At 41.7% G+C, this 15,274-nt stretch overlaps 2 protein-coding genes across 10 annotated transcripts; one reads left to right on the top strand and one right to left on the bottom strand.

Moving 5' to 3' along the window:
• Positions 1-108: 108 nt before the first annotated feature.
• On the top strand, positions 109-10,013 carry LOC105280116 (exportin-7). 9 transcript variants are annotated; one of them, XM_011340358.3, is made up of 15 exons: positions 109-354; positions 2,042-2,353; positions 2,446-2,612; positions 2,701-2,925; positions 3,016-3,886; positions 4,198-4,483; positions 4,558-4,702; positions 4,807-4,954; positions 5,052-5,211; positions 5,315-5,717; positions 5,970-6,132; positions 7,530-7,607; positions 7,732-7,919; positions 8,056-8,183; positions 8,258-10,013. In XM_011340358.3, the coding sequence occupies exons 2-15, from the start codon at positions 2,098-2,100 to the stop codon at positions 8,352-8,354; spliced, it is 3,315 nt and encodes a 1,104-aa protein (XP_011338660.1). In that variant the 5' UTR covers positions 109-354; positions 2,042-2,097; the 3' UTR covers positions 8,355-10,013. The 9 variants fall into 9 exon arrangements, with proteins under 9 accessions (XP_011338660.1, XP_011338658.1, XP_011338662.1 ...); XM_011340356.3 differs by having other exon boundaries at positions 305-416; XM_011340357.3 differs by lacking the exon at positions 109-354 and adding an exon at positions 537-1,366.
• Positions 10,014-11,575: 1,562 nt separating this feature from the next.
• LOC105280115 (ralA-binding protein 1) lies at positions 11,576-15,196 on the bottom strand. The gene is made up of 9 exons (XM_011340350.3): positions 15,028-15,196; positions 14,749-14,887; positions 14,020-14,270; positions 13,668-13,929; positions 13,403-13,583; positions 12,991-13,305; positions 12,508-12,898; positions 12,175-12,428; positions 11,576-12,105 (listed from the first exon to the last, which is right to left on the bottom strand). Exons 1-9 carry the CDS (start codon positions 15,110-15,112, stop codon positions 12,004-12,006), a joined length of 1,980 nt encoding a protein of 659 aa, XP_011338652.1. The 5' UTR covers positions 15,113-15,196; the 3' UTR covers positions 11,576-12,003.
• Between the last annotated feature and the right edge of the window lie 78 nt (positions 15,197-15,274).

Below are 15,274 nucleotides of genomic sequence, written 5' to 3' on the forward strand. Positions count from 1 at the left end.
ATCGCAGTCGAACGTGAAAAAAAATTGACTGTGATTGACCAATCTGTTACTGCTTAAAAATTAAATTTTTAAATTGTATTCCTGAAATTCTCATTGTAGAATTAAGGCGCAACTGACGCCTCGTACATACATACAATACATGCATGTAATAATGTAAGTGCGATCGTGATACGCAGGCGTGACAGTCCAGCCAATCCATAAAACTAGTTCGTCCATAGAATGTATCGTCTGAAGTGAGCGGCGCCAGTGCAGCAGAACCGGATGCGTCGATCAGTGCTGCACGAAACGTCCGCGAGGTGCAGGTTTGCAAATGGTGCAGATCGACAACGTGACGGGCGCCAGTAGCGGATTGAGGTAGGTTACTAGCGAGGCTGGCTTGACTGTAGATAACACGAGCGAAAATGGCGGATGAACAGGTGAGTCGCCGATCAAAATAACGTGCGTACCTCGCGTAACCGCGCGTCGCTATTATTTCGCGGAGCGTCGACGGGGGAGTCGCCGTCCGCGAGAACCGCGCCGGATTTTCGCGTGTGCCGGTCAGCTCGCACGTGCGTGTGTGTGTGTGTGTGCGCGCATGATGCGTGGTGCTACGCGCATTCGGTGAAATCCAGTAAAACCGTCGTTCCGTTCGCACGGGGAGCCGCCGGGTTTTGTTGCCGGACCTGTTGTGGCGGCGCATCGTCGAGGGTTCCCCCCTGCGTCCGCGCGTACTGACAACGCACGGCCGCGCATACGACGTAACCGGGGAAGCGCCGAGCTTTCCGCGACACCACCGATCGCGCCGCGGTCGAATCCGCGCCGTCGCTTTAACGCCGTATCCGCGTCGTTCCCGACGCTCGTGTTTGCCGCTCGTTGTGGACGAGGCTGCCGTTTGTGGTGCGAACACTGGCCGATATTCAGGGACAATTAACGGCCGGTCGCAGTCACCTGATCCGCGCGGTTCCTACGTGAATCCGCGATCGCCGATCGCTGATAAGTCGCGGCTCCTGTGATAAGCGTCACGTGAAATCCTCTCCCCCTGTGACGTTTCGGAGTAAACGGTAAACCACCCGTGTGTAAACCTCGCGCGCGCGAGACAGTGCAGTGCCGTTGCACGTCAACGTCATTGTTTATCCCGGGCGCGTGTTTCGCTTCGCTCCCGTGTCGTCTCCCGCCAGGAGACGCAACTCCGCTGCGGCCGCGTCGAGCGAAACGAGCGAGAGAACTCGCGCACGAGGAGGCCCGTTTCGCGTCGGACCGCGCGCGCCACGGTTCCCCGCGAGCCTCCGACACGGCGTAGCCCGAGCGTGTTCGCGCCGTTATTTACAAACCGCGTCGTATAACCTGTCGCGGCGGCTTTGTGTACGCGTTCCGTCAAAACCCGTAGGTGTGTGTATGTGTGTCCAGCACGCACATTTTCAGAATCCCTGTTATCTGATAGTAATATCTCGTACGATAATTAATCGGCGGCACCAATGCGACGAGCTCTCACCGCGAAACAAAGATCTGAAAAATCCCTCTTTGTATCTTACTGCTGCTTGAATGTCGTGTGTGTATATGTGTGTGTGTGTGTGTGTGTGTGGTAAAGCATATATAAATGATATTGTAAAAATTGTTATATTTAAACATGGTTGTTTGCTCTGAACCGTCATTTTCACCATAACTGCTCGGCTTACGTGGGTTTTAGCAAACGCCTTGGGAACTTTTGTGTGCCGATTCAATTTTCAATTGTCGCGTAAGACACAATGTCCGTTTACTTTATATAGTACAAACTCCTGTAAATTGTGTCAATAAAACATTGCCTGTGTCACTAATTGAATCCCGACTGGGTGAAACTTGTTATTTAATCTAAGAAACTGAAAACTGTCTTTCTAGGCTTTTCTCTCTTAAGATTATTTAAGCAAGTTCGCAAAGCAAACTATCATCGCCAAGCAACTATAACTATGCTATAACGTGTACCGTAGAGTTACAAGTCTTTCGGAACAGTAATAATAACAAAGTCGTTAATACTCGATTTGCGAGACGTCATGAAAGTGAAAACATTGTAAATGAAAACTTTTAGACTTGCTGTACCTAAATGGAAGTATTAAGGATCAACTTTAAACAGTGTCATTAAGAATGGATCACATACAGGAAGTGCGGCAGCTGGAATTGCTATGCAAGCAATTATATGAGTCCCAAGATTCGGCGCATCGTGCAGAGGCGGAGAAGGCCCTCGTCGCTTTTCAAAATGCACCCGATACGCTTACAAAGTGCCAGCTTCTCTTGGACCGCGGAGATTCTGCGTACGCTCAATTACTGGCCGCCACCACCTTGACAAAACTGATATCGCGTTCAGCGCAAGGACTCAGCTTACAACAGAGGCTTGATATACGTAAGTAAAACAACATTGTGTTCATGGTTGCATTGCCCCTCGAAATCTGAAGGGATAAATGTCTCTCATTCATCGAACGTGTGTGCTTGCAGGAAATTATGTACTCAACTACTTAGCAACGCAACCAAAGTTACCGAATTATGTGATACAGGCTTTGGTTACACTTTTTGCTAGGATATCAAAGCTTGGCTGGTTTGATTCCGATAAAGAAGAATTTGTCTTCAGAAATGTAGTCAGTGATGTAACCAAGTTTCTTCAGGTTTGCTTTCAATTTTATATTATCGTCTTCTCATTGGCTCATTTCTATTGTTCCGCAAATAATGATAAAAACACTTTGCTGTAATCAGGGGTCAGTAGAGCATTGTATGATTGGGGTACAACTGCTTTCCCAATTGACATGTGAGATGAATCAAATATCGGACGCTGATGCGAACAGATCTCTGACAAAGCATAGAAGAATAGCGAGTAGTTTTAGAGACACGCAACTGTTTGAGATATTTAGGTTATCCTGTACTTTATTGAGTACAGCCCGTGAGAATTGCAAAAGTTTAAACTTTAATGATGAGGCACAGGTATGACGGTAATCGTATTTAGTCGATGACGACGACTGGTCTGGAGATTTTATTATCGATCACTCACTCACGTTTATTCGTTCTCCTTAGCACGGCTTGATAAGACAGCTGCTGAAGCTCGCACAAAACTGTTTGACATTTGACTTTATTGGCACATCGACCGATGAAAGCTCAGACGATCTTAATACAGTACAAATCCCGACGAGCTGGCGACCTGCGTTTTTGGACTTCACTTCGTTGAAACTGTTTTTCGATTTATATCACAGTTTACCTAATACGTTATCGTGTTTAGCATTGTCATGCTTGGTTCAGATGGCATCGGTCAGAAGAAGCCTATTCTCCAATGCTGAGAGAGCCAAGTTCCTGACGCACTTAGTTGGCGGCATCAAGCATATACTGCAGAATCCTCAAGGTCTCAGCGATCCAGGAAACTATCATGAGTTTTGTAGATTGTTATCTCGGCTGAAGAGTAATTTTCAGCTCGGCGAACTGGTCCTGGTGGAGGATTATCCCGAAGCAATACAACTGATCGCGAAGTTCACGATACAGAGCCTGCAGATGTGGCAGTTTGCGCCAAACAGTCTGCACTATCTCTTGATTCTCTGGCAGAGAATGGTGGCCTCTATGCCGTATGTGAAAGCAGGCGATCCGCACTTACTGAACACGTATACACCGGAAGTCACGAACGCATATATCACGTCGAGGCTTGAATCGGTGGCGGTTGTCGTCCGAGAACGCCTGGAAGATCCGTTGGACGACTTAGGAGTGGTGCATCATCAGTTAGAACTGATATCGATCATTGGTAGATGCGAGTACCAGAAAACCTGTGCTCTTCTGGTTCAATTGTTCGATCAAGCAGCGAGAACGTATCAGGAGCTGATGGCACAGACGGCCTCCCCGACTCAGCAGATTGACATTGCAATTCAGGAAGGACAACTTACATGGCTTGTGTACATCATCGGTATGTCTGCTAATTTTAGTGCGAGTGAATTAATGATATAGTTTGATAAAGGAAATTAATTTTTAATTATTATATGCATTAAATTTAGAGTTTAGAAATATATTTTAATAAACTATAGGTAATAATATTTATTAATTTTTAAGTTTATAAATATTTTGAGAATTTTAATAATTTTATTATTAGTTTTGGTACGTGTTGCTTATTTAACTTTATTAGAGCGTAAAACTCTTCATAAAGTGGATGTGATTGATGTATTGATATTTCCTCAATTAACGTTCTCTTGAATAATCTCTTTTTCTCGTCTTGCGTAGGCGCTGTTATTAGCAGTAGAGCCGCATTCAACAACAACGAGGAGTTTGATGCCATGGACGGGGAGTTGGTTTGCAGGGTGCTCCAATTGATGAATTTAACTGACTCGAGACTCGCACAAGGTGGCTGTGAGAAATTGGAACTGGCGATGTTGAGCTTCTTTGAACACTTTCGAAAGATTTATGTGGGCGATCAGGTCCAAAAGAACTCGAAAGTCTACAGGAGACTGTCTGATGTACTAGGCCTTAATGACGAGGCTATGGTACTCAGCATTTTTATTCGAAAGATGTGAGTAGCTCGTGAGTAGAATACTTGCGCGATCCAGAATATACCCAGAATTAACGTCATTTTACAATTTGCAGAATAACTAATTTGAAGTACTGGGGTAGGAGCGAACAAATTATTTCAAAGACGCTGTTACTGCTAAATGATTTATCCGTGGGGTATAGTTGCGTTCGCAAGCTTGTGAAATTAGAAGAAGTACAATTTATGCTCAACAATCATACGGTAAATATTTTAAATTGTGACGTAATCGTCAACGTGCTCAACGTGCGTGTTGCAAATAGTGCAGATAATAAGTTACAAATTGATGACAAATTTCGTATTGGCAGCGAGAACACTTTCCATTCTTGGGAAACAACGTTGCTGTGACAGAGATGCGCTGTAGATCGATGTTTTACACGTCTCTTGGTAGATTATTGATGGTAGATCTAGGCGAGGACGAAGAAAGATTCCACACGTTTATGTTGCCTCTCACAGGTGAGAGTTCATTTATCAGCGTGTAACCAATTCCGTGTCGCAGACGTAATATATATATTACGTGATGCAGTAAATAAATTCTTTTCTGCGGTATCAGGTGCATTGGAGAGCCTCGGTCAATTAATGGGCGCTGCGGATACACCCCTCTTCGCGGCAGAAGAAGCGAAGAAAGCGCTAATTGGTCTGGCGCGCGATCTTCGAGGTTTAGCTTTCGCATTTAACACCAAGTCATCTTACATGATGCTTTTTGATTGGATGTACGTATGCGTAATAATCGTACACACACGTGTGCCTTGCACGCAATGTAAAAAACGAACGTGTTTTATTACGAAATTGTTTTTTCCCCGTGCTTGTCGCCAGATATCCGCATTACACGCCGATTCTGTTACACGCTGTGGAGCTGTGGCATCACGAGCCGCAAGTGACAACGCCCGTCCTAAAGCTATTCGCTGAGTTAGTACAAAATAGAAGTCAACGATTGCAGTTCGATGCGTCATCCCCGAACGGTATCCTGCTGTTCCGCGAGGCCAGCAAGATAATCTGTAGCTACGGCAACCATATACTGAACGTTGAAGTACCCAAGGATCAGATCTATCCTCTGAAACTCAAAGGAATAAGTATATGCTTTAGCATGTTAAAGGCAGCCTTATGTGGGAGTTACGTGAATTTCGGAGTGTTTAGGCTATACGGCGACGAGGCGCTGGATAATGCCCTCAACACGTTCGTCAAGCTGCTCCTTAGTATTCCACAAAGTGATCTCCTGGTGAGTAATACCCGCCGCAATACTAACGTCTCATTAACAATTCATTAAGTCGAATTTATTTCTCGATAACGAAATTAACCCATTAATCAGTGTTACGAAAAATTTCGACTTTTGACTTTGTCAGCGAAGAGAGTAAGATTCGTGAGATTGTTGAGGCTTTTTATTGGTATTAAAGTAAGAGCACTATTGATGATGGGTTAATGAAAAAAATATTACCGTTTATATCGCTTTAATAAATATTGTTTTTGATAGCATTATCCGAAGCTGTCGTCAACGTATTATTTGTTGCTGGAATGTCTGGCACAAGATCATATGGTCTTTTTATCTACTTTGGAACCTAGGGTTTTTCTGTATATCCTCTCCAGTATCAGCGAAGGCCTTACAGCTCTAGGTGCGCTAAAAGACTCCTACACAGGTCTGTGCGGCTGATTCTATCCTGCTATTATTATTCCTTGTATCCTCAACGCTACGCATTGAGGCTGAAAGATCATTTTCAATCATCCTTAGACAAATTTCTGTGACTGATGATTCATGTACGAGCAAGATTTTTTTGTTTTTTTGAGTTATTTGACACTCATGACACGGTTCTTCTCATTAAATCGTCAAGCGAGAAAAGATAACGCGGATTTTGATCAAAGTTGCATGTCAGTAATGTTTCTTAGCATTACATTTAAACAGTATTGATTTAATAGAACACACGCATCTTTATACGTTACATTAGATATTAGATACAAAAGCAAGGAGTTATCAATTTTTGCAACGGCTTTTCGCATATAGAGTTATCTCTTAAACACGCTCTTATGTTACATGGACATTTGTTTCATTTCATTATGGATACAATTCAGATACTTTGGAATTGTATGTTTTAATACTTTTTTGCTTTTTGCGTTACTGCTTGGAATGAAAATCTGCCTAGATATTAGCCATTATGAGCTACATTTCGAGATTCAGGCAACAAGTGCACATTGAATATTTTACAGAACAAAGAAAGCTGCAAAAATATTTAATACTTAATAACATTTAGCTGCAAGAAGACTGAAGTGTATGAAACGTAGATCCTAAAGATGATAAAATACGAGACACAGAAATTGCACTTTGAAAACTTTTCTATGACGATATGCCTTATTTTTTATTGATGTATGCAATTTTAGTATTAAAACCCGATTGAACAATGCGTCTCGCGCAGATAATCAGCCGCACAGCTGACATAATACTAACTAAATATATTAACATTATAAGTTATAATATGTGTTTAGTAATTTCTAATTTATTAACCACAATGTTGCATGTTTTAATATCATATTAATTCGGATAATATTTTTCAATTTGTTTTTTTTTAATATACGCAACATATTGCAAAATAAAGAACAACACGAATTTGTCAATGTAAACGACGAAGAAAAGTTAAATTAAAATATCTTCTGATAACTACTGTTGATTATATTTAACTGAATATATCTATACAATGTATCTCATATAAACCATAATTACATATAAATTTTATCGTTGTGATGTTGTAAGATCATATCATAAGATCTAATAATTTTTATTATTAGTGAAATATTTTTTTGTGTGATCAAATTATGTTACGCAACATTCAGATATACATAGAAGGCTAGTTTTATAAGCTTGCGATAGAAACTTTGTCACTTTTTGGTTGCATGTATTCTTTAATATGTTGCGATTTCGATTATATTATGTGTGCGTGTGCGTGCGTGTGTGTGCGTGTGTGCGCGCGCGCGCGCGTGTGTGTGTAACGTCTTGTTTTCCGTAGCAATAATTGAAAGTAATAACGGAACTTACTGATTTCAGATACTATGGTCTGCACTGAATGCTGTGCAACTCTTGATCACATTGTGACCTATTTGTTTAAACAACTTTATCAGAAAGGTGCGCGGTTGTTCAATGTGAACAAGCTAATCGTCATTGTTAATAAATGTAGTGCAACGAAATTGTGTCAATACAAAGGGAGGATAAGGAAGAGACAGAAATCTTATGTGTCATATGCTTTCAGCGTATCCAGGAAGGAAAAATGCGGTTGTTCCAGGCGGTGGAGAATTATTTTTACAAGTTCTGAAGCAGCATCCTGAAATACTTCAACAAATCCTAAGTACTGTTTTAAATGTAATAATGTACGAGGACTGTAGGAATCAATGGAGCATGTCTCGTCCTTTGTTAGGTCTTATATTGTTGAATGAAGAAGTAAGTTTTCATATATAGTGATGACACAATTTTATTATAGTAATGTTTATCGGATTACTGTTATACATTTCTTAAATATAGTATCTTTTATATTACTGTTTAATTTATTAATGTATGTCCTCTACTTATTTTGCAGTACTTTAATCAATTAAGAGAAAATATTATTAGAAGTCAACCAGTTGATAAGCAAGCAGCGATGGCACAGTGGTTTGAAAATTTAATGAACGGGATAGAAAGAAATTTACTCACAAAAAATAGAGATAGGTAAGGCAGAGGGAATGGGTGTATTTCAATACATGCTCGGTTTACTCATAACGTTGTTCTCCTTTGTGTTACAGGTTTACACAAAATTTATCAATTTTTAGAAGAGAAATAAATGACGCCCTAAAAGGACCTAATATATCAAATTCCGTCAGTGACATGATAACTTCGTAGTGATACTGCTCTCTCTGAATTAAACTCTTTTTAGGTTCTTGCCTGCCAAATGCTTGAATGTGTATGCGAGTGGAACTCTAAATTACGGTGAAATTATGGCATTAGAGGAGTATAAAGATAATAAATACTACCGTTTTACATAAAGCGTTACCGCTTGGCTTCCTATTCTTTGTAACTCTTTTTAGCCGCTTCCTTAGCTGCCGCATATCAGTTTACACTTACACAACAACGATGAAATAATCATAATTTATTGTCTTTTTTTTATACCGCACTTATGATTTTAGGCATTAAATGATTTTAACGCTTGTTTTGTAGGGGTAATCAGAATAAAGTTAGAGTCCTTTTTTTTATTACCTTTATGTACTCGAACCTTCCTTAACCCCGTAAAATTAGACGTAGATTTGTACATTTTGATGTACATATTCGCAGCAAAATTTTATGTACAGAATTCGCAATAAAGTTATACACTTTTATAGCCATACGATAAATATATGTTATATGGATTTGTCAAAAAGTATCGCAATATTTTTTAACTTGTACATTTAACTGATTTCTATCGTAATGAAGATACACCGTTTGTTAAAAATTTAAGAGATTCTTAAGTACTTTTGATATATATAATAATTTATTAAACAGTTTACATTTTTTCGTATCTAATAAGGCAAATGCGAATAAATGTAACAGATAATGAATTATTTCAAGTTATTGTCCCCAAAATGAGCTATTTAGAATCTTTTGTAAAGAACACAGTCTTAGATATTTTATCGTAGAGAAAAAAATTTATTTAAATTTATTTAAAATATTGTTTCATTCTATGTCCTAATTTTATTACTATCTCGGGAGAAAAGAAAACAGAATCTAAATAATCTGACAAATCTTAGTCGCTGTTTATAATTAGCTTTTTAAGTGCATGTGCATATCCGTGTATCGCGATAAAGTTTCCAATATTATGTACAAGTCTTAGAATAGGAAGCCAGTAATGTAATTATTTTCTTTTCACTTATGACACATTCATTTCATTTCGACGCGCAACGGACCATCTAACTGTTTTAAGAATATTAATTGAGCTGAGTAAGAGGATGATATATGCACAAATATGCAGTTTAAAGAGGGAATCGTTTGCATCATTACAGATTCTTGTATTGGCATGACATTATATAGGAGAGAGAAAGAGAGAGACACACAGAGAGGAAGGAGGAGGGAGAAAGAAAACTAAATGAGAGTAGAGACACCATTACTTAAAATTTATTCGAGTAAAAAGTTACTGAGCTATACTATTCAGTGAGTTAAATGAATAATGTGAACGATGTACATGAGGATATCATTAAATTTATCATACGACAAGACTCACTTAAGGGTATACAGTTATTATTATTATTATTATTATGTTATTGACATTTTTCACTTAATCGAAAAGCAAAATGGATGAATAAAATATAAAATAGATATTACGAGATGTTAAGTAACATTCGCTAATTTTACGATATACAGTAATTTAAACAAGTGTCGATTGTATGTAAAGCAAACTGTCGCATTTCGCGAACGGCATTGTGTAACAGCATTATTTAACAGCAGCTATTGTCTCAATAGTGTCTACATCACAAACAAACGGACTTCTATATTGATCGACATTCAGTAGTAACTGTCAAAATGTTCAAATTTTCATCGATAAATATAGATAAATATCAAATACTTGATATATTTTATAACAAGATAGGTGACTGCGATGATAAAAAAAAGAAAAAAAAACAAAAGAATTGCAACAACTGCGAAATACACAGAATAAGCTGATAACTGTGCATTCAAACATCTTCAATCATCCTCTTTTGCTGTAAAAATCGTTGCGAAATGTATCGGCGATAGGAAAGGAAAAAGAGGAACATTCCTTAATTTTTTTATACGTATATATTCCATTTTTTATAACGTTTTGTAAATTACTTTTATAGGCCTCGTAAGAAAATCTACGTGCCCCCGTTTGCAAAATTGTCGTCGGCGAAACTCGTAAAGTACTCGTCGGGTTCTAGTAAACAACAGTATAATTTTTCGATGCTTTTTAGATCCTCTTTGGAGCAGAGATACAGTAGAGATTCGAATATTACGCTTCCGAGGTTGTATTTCGCGTAAAATTTATTATTCAGTGCTTCAATAATTAATAGAAGGAATCAAATCGATCTAGAGGAAACGCAAAGGATCTTCAGCTGTCTCTTCATGATAATTATGTAACGAAATTATTACACACGATAATGTTTTTCTATAATTGCGGGCCTGATCGGACGAGATCGGCATTCACAGAAATTTCGCAATTTCGGTAGTTGAAAACTACCCTCACCGTTGCGTAGGTATCGCGTAATGCTATAATCTTAGCGAATTGTTGTACTACTACACTGTGATAGTGACGTTGTAAGAGTAACGTTATTGTATTACTTGTGTCGCACGTTGCCGGTGAACAACAACAACAAAAAGTATCGCATTGAATATGAGATGTACCTGTAAAGCCACGACTTCTCCTATAAACGCGATACGACGTTGCGTTATTACAATAGTCGGATTCTGATGTTCGGGCTGATAGCAAACAGTCTCCGGTGTGCAGTCGACGTCCGATAAAAAAAAATGCGAGCTCGCATTTCTCGGTGCATTGCACGACTCGTTTAACAATACCGAGAGAGAGAGAGAGAGTATCCAGCGTTGCGTTTGCGTTACGTTGCGTTATATTGCGTTGCATTGTGTTGCGACTTCGTCCCCTTCGCGAAGGCTAAATCGTACTGTGCTGCTGCGCGATTCTCCTCCACGGGAGAATCCGCGCACCGAGAATTCCCCCAGCTCTATTATTATTAACAATCTCGGTTTCCGCCGTTTTCTGTGTCCTCCCGTAACCGCGCGCGGTGGACGTTCAACAGATTTTTATACAAAGACGCGATGACGACGAACCGGAAAATCTACATCGGGCGTGTAACTTTTCCCTGCGTATGAAATGAAATGAACACGAACACACGAAAGCTGTTTTACCAAGATTATACACGCAAACCTATACGGGTCGATATTCAGCGCTGTACCTTGACCAGATAATATTGTAAATATACATTGAACATGATGCAGTAGTTATTCTCTCATTCTGCGAGTCTCGTCCTCTCTCACATTTCGCTTACTTTTCACAGTCACTTCATAGTATCGGGGAATGGAGAAATCGCAAGATGCGGTGCAACGTCACGAAATTTTGCAGCTGCATTTCGTATGTAATTTTATTGCAATACTTCACGGAAGGACAGGACGATGTAATGCGATGTAATACACATGATAGGTGATAACATGTTATAAACTATATATATGTATGGTCATTATGTGCAAAAACGTAGTGTCAGATCGTGTCTTTATATTTCATAGTGTGTGAATATATATCAGAGGTTTACCCAAGTTGCCTTTATTGCTATGCGTTTATCAGCAGCGGTTTTACAAACCACCTACCGAAATTTTGAAACGGCAAAAGTGCATCGACGGAATACGGGTGCAAGCTTTGATTGAGATAAAATGTTTTTCTTAAAAAAAATATCAAACTTTCATTCACAAACGGCAACTTCATAGGTAAACTTCTAATATATATACATAAAGATTATCCTCTGTAATTTGCAACGCGTTATTAGCAAGTCTGCGGTCAGGTCTTGGCCATTAATTGATGCACCGCTAATTGAACGCGCAGTTCCACGCAGGCGTCTTTCTCCTCGATAATACTGCGTATCAACGTCGTCATTTTTTTCTGCAACAGAAAGAAGAAGAAGGAGGAACGTGAGTGCACAGCGAGAAGGTGAAGCGCAGCGGAACGTACTTCTAGTAACTGATTCTCCTTGACTAGCTGTATCATCGCCGTCATTTCAGCCTCGTTGGGGGAGTGTATCCTCTCTTTGGGCTGCTGCTTCTTCTTCTCCGTGCCGCTGCCGCGCTCCGCCAGCGTCTCCGTCAATCGCTTGATCTCGTTCCTTTCCTGACTGATGCGTGACTTCAGTAACGCCTGCATGTTTAGCAGTTCCTCGTGAATCAGCCTCTCCCGTAATTTGTCTATGACATCCTCCTCTTCAGGTTCTGCGCGTGAGTTCACGATGTACAGATATTCAACCAACAGTGCCTATTGCGATAATTATTTAACGCTCTAATCACGTACCGTTTGCTTTGTCGTTCGGTGTAACGTTTTCAGGTTCGCGTGATTGTGGCGTGACCGCAGCAGGCTCCACGGCATCGACCACGTCCTTCTCTTGCGGATTTGCGCTCTGTCCGTTCTGCGCGGTGCTCGCGTTCGCGCCCGTCGTGCAGGAACACTTCTCTCTCGCTTCTTCCGTGCTGTGTGGCTTGCCGTTGTCTTTCTTCACCGATGTTGTAGTAGAATTGACGGTAGACGGTGGTTGAGCGTCGGATCTCGCCTGTCCGGCATCTTCGTCCGCAGTCTTCGGTTTCTGCGAGATCGACTCTATCGGAACATTATCGGTGGACTTTATTTCCTCGTCTAGACTCTTTTGCGTAGCACCCTCCAATTTTTGGACGGTCTTGAACTTTCTCTGCGAGGAGAAACGCGATCTCTATTACGTGTTAATTCTACGAGTGCGAGTGGGATGATATCGAGATTCCTAAGGCGTCCTCACGATCGTACCTTCAACTGCGTTATCATCCGTTGCACCTCCCACAATTGTTCCTCGCGCGATTTCGTGACGAAACCCGCGTTCATCTGCATGTGAATCTGGGAGAGCAGCGATTCCTGCTTGGACAGTTCCGCGGCGATACCCTCCACGGAGTCGGGCAGACTGGTGCTACCGGACGACAGCGGCGGCACGTATTTCGTCAGTTGTACGTTCGGGAATAGGGCCTTGCAGTGGAACAATAAAGCCAACAACAATCTGTGACTCATTTGCAGCACCGGGCTCAACGTCATCGAAATCGTTTGAGCATTCATCTTCGTCGTTTTTTCCTACAGCAAAATTGCAAAAATTCGTCGTTACTTTCTTGAGCTCCACTTAATGAATAAGAAATATTTTAAAATTACCACACCATAATCCTGAACTTACTCGCGCGGTGACGTGATCCAGGTGCAACGTCACCCACGCCAGGAGGACCCTGTTGCAATCAGGTAACTGCTGCGTCAGTTGCACTAATTGCGCCTCCCGTTGCGCGACGTCCTTGGTCGATGCGGCCTGCTCGAAGCGCGATATCGTTTCGCTGTTCTCCAGCACCGGTTCCGGTAGCTCCCTGCATCAGAAGCGAAATGACAAAAACATTCTCTTTTTCTCGTTTGATCTTGAAAACACAAAGTGAAGAAGATAGAATGCAAACCTAAGGAACAGTATCAACAAGCTCGTGGCTACCGTGGGTTCGAACTCGGATATGTTCACGGGCTCCCGGTGATTGTAGAGCTTTTTCAAGTTCTGGACCTTTGACTTCACGCCGGGAACTTTGTACAGACCCTCCACGCTCATGCCATGTTCCTCCACGTAGTCGATGCAGTCCCGTACGACCAGCGGCAGCTCGACGCCGTCGTGGCAGCAGCTCCTCTCGACCGCTAAATGAAGACTAACACCGAAAACCGGTTGTTCCTCTGAGAAACGTAATGCACAGATATGAAAGAGGCATCGCTAGAGGGAGCGGCGCGTGTACTCATTCCACTTATTACAGATCTCAATCTCACCACCAATATCCAGACCCTCGCTGCTGGCGTGCTTGCCCTTCTTACGGTCCTTCAATTTCTGCTTGGATTTATCCTTGTCCTTGTCCTTCCGCTTCTCCTTCTCTATGTCCTTCTCGTCCTTGTCCCTCTTCTTTTTGTCCTTCTCCTTCTCGGCGTCTTTCTCCTTTGCATCTTTCTCCCGCGACTTTTCTCGCTTCTCTTTCTTAGACGGGAACTTGAAGGCCTTGGTCTTCTTCGACTTTGAAGGGCTTCTGCGCAACGAGACACACATTAGTCCGCGTTACCAGGTAAATCTTTGGGATATTAAAATGATCCACTGTGTGATTTAAGTAATAGATCGATCGTCCTTGTGCGCGTATATTACGAGGACTCTGACGATGAAGTACACGTTCACCGAGCAAATCAAAGCTAATATCAGCAGCAGTAGCAAATCGTAAACGCTTGAGATCAGCTTGCTTTAAATTTATGAATTGAATTTACGAATCAATCTTAAGCTGCGTGAGGTAGTGCGACACCGACGGGGAATCTGGAGCTGCCACGTAACGACGAACGGCCGTCAGGTCTAATTATCAAGCGGTCGTCAAGACTAAAGCTGCGTTCGTACACCGCTAACAAATGCCAGAAGATATTAATTGCATAATCGCCCTTCTTGTTACTTAGCACATGAAGTAACGATATAAGAGGAAGCGACAGAGTAAATGACATTGTGGAACATTGTGCATGAATTACTTGGTCTCCTGATCTTCGTCCGGCGAGCTCTCACCCTCTAGGGTGGCGTAACCTCTGTCCTTCCTGTCCTTCTTGTCCTTGCGCTTGCCGCCCAGCAGCTCCTTCTTGGAATGCTTGTCGTGACTGCCCTCGTCGCTAACTGCGATGACAAAAATGTCGTTAACGACATCAGAAATAGCGCGGCCAGACGCGTAGCGGCTAGGCTCTTTGACAGATGCCATAACCTCTCGCGCGCGGCGTCTGCCGCATGAAATCTAAGCGCGCCGCGACGTTACGTACAATCGCTCTCATTGCTCTTCCTCGCCGACTCGGACGCGTACAATCCGGGGAATTCCTTCTCGACGTCGGGACTCTCAAAGTCCATTTCGCACCTCGATTAACGTGCGTGTTTTGACAGTTGTCTTGTTGATGCGCTCGGCTCGAGTCTGCACGAGAATCTCGATAGCCATTCGATTCGATACCTCTCACTCGCGATTAATCGGACTACTATTTAAACGCCGCAGAGAATGACAGAACTGCTTCGGAA

The sequence above is a fragment of the Ooceraea biroi genome, chromosome 2 (genome assembly GCF_003672135.1).
Source record: "Ooceraea biroi isolate clonal line C1 chromosome 2, Obir_v5.4, whole genome shotgun sequence".
Lineage (NCBI taxonomy): Eukaryota > Metazoa > Arthropoda > Insecta > Hymenoptera > Formicidae > Ooceraea > Ooceraea biroi.